This window comes from Mustelus asterias, chromosome 9, assembly GCF_964213995.1.
Source record: "Mustelus asterias chromosome 9, sMusAst1.hap1.1, whole genome shotgun sequence".
NCBI lineage: Eukaryota > Metazoa > Chordata > Chondrichthyes > Carcharhiniformes > Triakidae > Mustelus > Mustelus asterias.
Genome location: NC_135809.1, coordinates 116,452,631 through 116,459,291, shown reverse-complemented (window position 1 = coordinate 116,459,291; position 6,661 = coordinate 116,452,631). Strand labels below are relative to the sequence as shown.

Here is a 6,661-nt window from a genome sequence, read left to right as displayed (position 1 = left end):
ACCCAGTGCTCTTCCTTCCTCCCCTCCCTTGTTCACCTTTTGCTCTCCAGCAGACATACCGGGCAATCTCTCTCTGTGTGTCTCTCTCTCTCTCCACCCACCCCCCCCCCCCTTTCCCCACCCTTCCCTTCCTCCTCCTACCCCATCTCCCTTCCCCTATCCCCCCCCCTTTCTTCCCCATTATTCTTTCCAACCTCCCCCCCCCCCCCCCCCACCACCCCCCAACAACAAAAAAAATGATGGATCGAGTCCTGTGAACAGCCGAAAAGGACAATCCTGGATTCCTGAGTGAACCACAACACACAAACACATTCAAAAAACAAACAAACCGAGGTAATCTTTATATTTGTATGTGTGTGTGTGTGAGAGAGAGGGCAAGAAACATTAAGGAGAAAAAAAACCATAGAGGGGAAGATTGGAGGATGGGAGAGGGGAAGGAAAGAAAGGGAAGGAGAGAGGGGAAAAAAAAGGAAGAGAGGGGAATAGAAGCAACCACAAAAGCCTGGGTCGGCGCTGCTGGGTTAGAGGTGCCTTGTCATTACAGCGCGGGAGAGAAACAGAATGGCTTGAACTGGACCTTCTATTTTCGAAGGTTGTGTTGCCAAAAACGCGGATGTATCCGATTTAATAGTTCTGAGAAATTGCAACGTTCTAAAGGTCTTGTTAGTGTCAGACAGCAACTCTCCCTTGTTTAACCAGTGTGTTGGGGGAGGGGGTAATGATTTGCCTGGTTATGTTTTTGTTTAAAAAAAAATACACACAAGTCTTTTCATGCTTGCAATCTTTTAAAGCAACTGCGACGAAGGCCAGGCTCTTGTGTCACCCCACTCCCCACCCACCCCTTCCCCCACACCCCCCCAACAACCTCCCTCTTAACCCACCGCACAAAAGACAAGACCCGGGATCTCCTGCGAAGTGCAATGTACTGACCTCGTCTCTGTATACACCTCCCTCCGCCGTCTGATTTCCTATTCACCCCCTCCCCTCTCTCTCTCTACCTACCCCCCTCCCCACAAACACACACCATTTAATTTCAGTAAAATTGCAACCCAGTTGATGCAGTCAATTCGGGCGCAAATAGGCTGGCTTTGAACTATTGATCTCTATGGGGATTTCTATATATTCATACACATGTATAAAACATCGGGTCTTGCCACAATCCCCGAATATTTGTCAACATCCCAGAGGCCTAGATTTGTCAATTATTGAGGGGAGGGTTTTGTTTTGTCAAATTGGCCAGAAATCCGGGGTGATAGATCACAGCGAGCCCGAATGTCATTTATTTTGCCGGCTGCAATTATCAATGAAGAAAATACACAGAGGAAAGGCAAAAAACCCCCCCACTGCAGCCTTTTCTTAAAACAAGACAGTTAAGTCATGGCCTTAGAAGAGGGACGTTGGGTGGGTTCACTGCTCTTGTGTCGATTTAGATATTTCAAATTAAGAAGAAGAGATTGGGGAGGGGGGGGGGGGGGTGATATCTGAATGAGTGACGGCGGTGGGATTAGCTGAAGGAATGAGTGACGTTTGGAAGAGGGGGTGCTGCTGGAGCAGAGTGAGCGATCTCTCATGCCCATTGCTACCAAGTGGATGTCAAGTCAGGACGGGAGAGCAGAGGCCAGGCGAAGGAAACAAGCAGAAGGTGGGGGGTGGGGGTCTATCTCTGCATCCCCTCGCCTCTTGGAGTTCTGCAAGTGTGAGGTCTGTCACACAAGCCCTGTTTGTGATGGATGTTTTGAAATAACATAATAATTGCGTGGAGAGATTTATTTGTATAAGATCGGCTATTTTTTTTGTGGGGGGGGGTGGAAATAACATTTTTTTTCAGAGGCAGGGGGCTGAACCCCGCATGGATTGATCCCAAGTTCATGAACTTGAGCCTGTTTCCTGATTACCGGTAGGATAGGTTTGGATTCAAACATTAAGGGGCTGCCAATTGGTGCTGTCGGCGTTAGAATCACTGGTAGAATTTGGAGTTATTACAGTGAGAAAAAAAATGTGATTTTTCTTTTATTTCACTACATTTTAAGAGGGAAACAACAATTTTTTGGGCGGAAATCATTCCATATAATTTTAAATTATAAGGGAGTATAAATTCATCCTGTCAATCGCCAGAGACGGTCGATTTCAACTTACAATTGAGTTTGATTTGAGTTCACCCAATTTCACAAATTGTCTATTCTATTTTTTTTTTGCTCCCTTCTAGGATTACCGCTCTTTATTTCCAAAAAAAATAAATACATTTTATTTTTTTTCTTCTCTTTATGATCTTAATTTGGCGACTGTTTTCCCCGGTTGGAAGGCTGGGACCTCACAAGAGCCACCGTCCCACAATGTGCTGCCTAGCATTCACCGAAGGAAACTTGTAAATGGATTTTGTCGAGCGGGGGATGATGGCTCATGGAATTCCTTCACAGGGGAAAATTACCATCACGGTGGACGAGTACAGTTCCAACCCGACTCAAGCCTTCACTCACTACAACATTAACCAGAGTCGCTTCCAACCACCCCATGTGCATATGTGAGTACATTTCACTTCACTTGGTCGTGCAGTGTGCAGTCTCCTGTTAAACTCAGTTCCCTTTTTGGTCTCTCATTTTTAGAATTAGAAGCAATGCTACCCCCCCCCCCCCCTCCCCATCCTGGCGTCTTGGGGAAATTCATTCCGCTTCAACGAAAGAAAAAAAACTTTCAAAATTCCCCCCAGACCAGGGGCTGGTAAAAGTTTGCATTCCTTGCTGCAATTCCCTTTGAAGTGATATGACAGGAATAGTGTGCAGGGGGGCCCCCTACCCGAACATCCAAACGCTCCTTGTGATTCATAGCAATCTATAAATTTGACTGGGAATCGACAAGTAAATTGTTACAGCAGGGTCAGTAACCTATTTGTCAATTGCCTGTCCAAAACAAAGCTGAGGGAATAGGGGAATATCTAGCCCTGAAGAGTTTAAGTATGTCTTAACCCGGGTCTGAATTTTAGCTGACTGGGTTAGGACTGAAGGTGGTTTCCATTACTGCATTATCTTGATACTTTCTTATATTTAATGAGGTGGTGTTCCATTTTTTTTTTGCTGGCCCTGGGTATGTAAGTGATAGTTTCAAACTGTCAGGAAATTTCAGGCAGCACATACTCTATCCCGAGATTTGTGCCTGGCTTTTTGTACAACATCTATTAAAACTTTGATCAGAAAGTTTTCATGGAGGAACCATCAAAGGCCGTGTCTGATTTTTTCATATTTATTTGACTGCTGCTATTAAGAACGGCCTCCAGATCTCAGACTGTGTAGCTGGGGTGTGGGGGTTAAGTGAACTGTATTATGTGCGAGCTTATACCTGCCAAGAGCAGGAGACCCTGATTTTTTGTATACTTTGCTGTTGGGAGTTTCTCTACACGAGAAGTAGACTTTTTAAAAAATGGTTCATTTTCTCTTGTGAGAATGCATCAAAATAATTTCAGCTTCATTGCATGTGCCCCTTGAATAATGTACAGATCAGTTGCAAATCAAAAACAAACACACTCATTTCACAGCAATTATTTATCAATAGCTGACTTTGCCTGATTGATAAACCCTTGCTGCTTGGAACAGTGCACCTCTAAGAATGGATGTGTTAAATTGCATGCTTAAGCTAAAAGTAATCAGAAATTAAAAGGAAAAGTGCATTTTAGATGTAAATTTGGTGTGGACTTTTAAAATCCAGACTGCACATTGGTATCAAGCTAAAATATATAACAACACAACGGACAGCAAATCGAGGATCCATAATAGGAACAGTGTGCAAACACAGGTTCCACAATAGGTACAATATTTAAGTGCAGGATACACAACAGGGGATGCTTTTTTTAAATACAGGATACGCAATGGGAGTTTTTTTTTTAACAGCAGTACTACACGATGGGGAGCAGATTTGTAAATGCATGATGCACAATGCAGACAGTGTTCGAATGTAAGATTCGCAGGGGACCTGGTTTTTAAACGCTGGGTGCACAGTGGTGGAACTGTGACTTGATCTGTTGTCCTAGACATAACAACCTGCGCTGGTTTGAATTCTTTTAAGAAATGGGTGCTTTCTTGCATTCATTGCTCTCGCAGGGATGCGACTCTTTTGCAATGCACAATTTCTGGGTAAGTGATTTTGTTAACAGTAGTGGGATGAAGAGTGAGATTGAACGTTTTTTAATTGAGGAATCTCACCTGTTTTGCTGAGTAGGCAGAGAAGACTTTACTCACCAGCGGAGTAAACTTGACAATTGGAAATGGGCAGCTCCAGAAAGCCACCGTGTAAGGTAGATTCTGTAAAAATAAAGCTAGGTGGAGGAAAACCCATAACAGTCTCTTTTCAATGCCATGAGGTTGTGATATATGCACTATTCTGAATGGCTGACTTGAATCAAAGATATGATTAAAACACTGACTATTGATGACATGTCTCAAGAGATGCCGTGGAGTGCACAACAGACCCTCACTGAATGTTTTAAAAAAACACTGAACTTCACACTATATATTTCAACAACTAATCTATCCTTCTTGAGTGATTTCAAGGCCATAGTGTAATCCTTAAGAGTTCAGACAATGGTTATGAGCTGCTTGAACTTTGCTCCCACAGTTTATGCAGTCATTTTAACCTCAGTTAAATGTCAACCTGGTAACTCAATCCAAGCAAATTGTTATCCATTGTAATGAGTGACATTATTGTTGTACTTCATACATTAGGCAGCTCCACTTTTCATTACATAGTGAAGTACAGTTTTAAAATGTATTTGATTTTGAAATAGTTTTTCATTTGAATGTTGGAAACTGCCATGAGTGTGCAAAGTGTCTTTTACAGTCTATATCAGCTGACCATATGCTTGCAACACTTATCAGGGATCCTTTTGAACAGCCAGTGCATTTTTGTGTATGCCAGGCAAGGATGGGTTCAGAAGTGATGCGCCCCGTAGTTGAATAACTGTCAACACTCATTCATCTAACCTATAAATGAGGAAATGCTATGAAGGCAATCGGCTGGGGATGCAACTGTAGTCCATTGAGGAATGAATGTTTTGATCAGAGGGGAAAGTACTGATAAAGGAAAAATAAGGGACCAAAAAAAGGGTCTGGCAAATGGAAACCACCAAGGTTGCTTTTTTTTGGGTCGGGGGGGTGGAGGGGAATGAATGGCAGGACAAACTGAGCCAGCTTATTCCCAAAATAAATGTGTAGCTTCCTGATTCGATGGTAATATTTGGAAGTAGACCCTTATGAATGAGAGTCCTCTTGACTAGTGCGAAACAAGCACAGGTTGAAGGAAGGGAATGATTCAAAAACTGGCAAATGTAGTGAAAAACTTTTAAAAGTGACACTTTTGAAGCAAAAATACAATTCTCTCTGATTTAGACTGTGGCAATCTTGAACTATCTATCCAAGCTATTAGAAAACGTACACGTCCCTTTAGAGATTTAATTTCCTCTCGAGCAGTGATCAGTGCATCTACATCATATTCTTTTGTGTTCTATTTTAAAAATGTTTTAACAATGCCATCGGAATCACACGCAGTGCAATGTTAACCAGTTTGCATTAACCAGTGTGCTTCCAATTAAATGATACTCGAAGGAGATTGGAGTTCGGTATCCTTTAATTTGCCACTCCTTCCAGAATGCTCTCCCTTGGAAAAACTGTTGAGACTGGGGATCAATTGGGAAATTTTGAAGCTGGGAGTTGTAGATTTTTGTTTGGGAAATTAAGGATTACAGAACCAGGGCAGTGGATGAATTTAAGACACAGATCAACCATGATCCAATTAAATGGTATAACTGCCTGAATGGTCTAATCCTGCCCTTGGATGGCGTGTCCTGGGACCACCAGACCGAAGAATCAGCCCTAATGTATTCAGGACTCTGTTTATGTCTGTGAAGTATATATTAGTGGAAAAGTCATCCTTTATGCTTAAATCATCCTCGATATTTGCATTGTTAGTTAGGAGGGGAGAGTGTTGAATTGCAGGATCACAACACTTACTATTAAACGTGAACGGCTAACCCAAATAATAAAGTGAAAAAGGCAGTCATTCTAACTGACTTTGCTGATGGGACATGAACCTCGACTCTGATTGACTTGATTCTACTGCAGGGTTGAATTTGTACTATGCACGCACACTTGTACACTGCACGGTTATGTCCTTCCTATCAGTGTGGGACAACTTGGGATTGAATCATGAAATGAATCCAACGCAGAGGAGGCCAGTCAGCCTGATGTGTCTGTGCTGGCTCTCTGTAAGAGCAACTCAGCCAGTCCCACTCTCCGGCCTTTCCCCCCTCGTCCTGCAGATTGTTTCCCTTCAGATAGTTTACCAATTTCCTTTTGAAAGCCACGATTGAATTTGCCCCCACTGCACTCAAGCAATGCATTCCTGATCCCAACCATGCACTATGTAAAAAAAAAAGTTTCCTCATGTTGCCGCTGGTTTTATTGCCAATCACTTTAAACCAGTGTCCTCAGGTTTTCAACATTTCCGCCAATAGGAATGGTTTCTCCCTAATTACTCTGTCTAGATCGCTCACGGTTTTGAACACCTCTATCAAATCTCCTCTTAAATCTTTGAGGAGAGAAGCCCCAGTTTCACCAGTCTCTCTTTATAACTGAAGTCCCTCTTCCATGGAACCATTCTCATAAATCTTTTCTGC

The 6,661-nt window shown here is 42.7% G+C and overlaps 1 protein-coding gene across 1 annotated transcript in view; it reads left to right on the top strand.

Annotated features, from left to right (window-relative positions):
• Positions 1-207: 207 nt before the first annotated feature.
• Positions 208-6,661, top strand: part of LOC144498950 (metallophosphoesterase MPPED2) — a 185,684-nt gene continuing 179,230 nt past the window's right edge. Inside the window, exons 1-2 of the mRNA XM_078220923.1 lie at positions 208-333; positions 2,303-2,521. Coding sequence (XP_078077049.1) covers positions 2,370-2,521 — 152 coding nt within the window. The 5' untranslated portion in view covers positions 208-333; positions 2,303-2,369. The remainder of the gene's footprint in view (positions 334-2,302; positions 2,522-6,661) is intronic.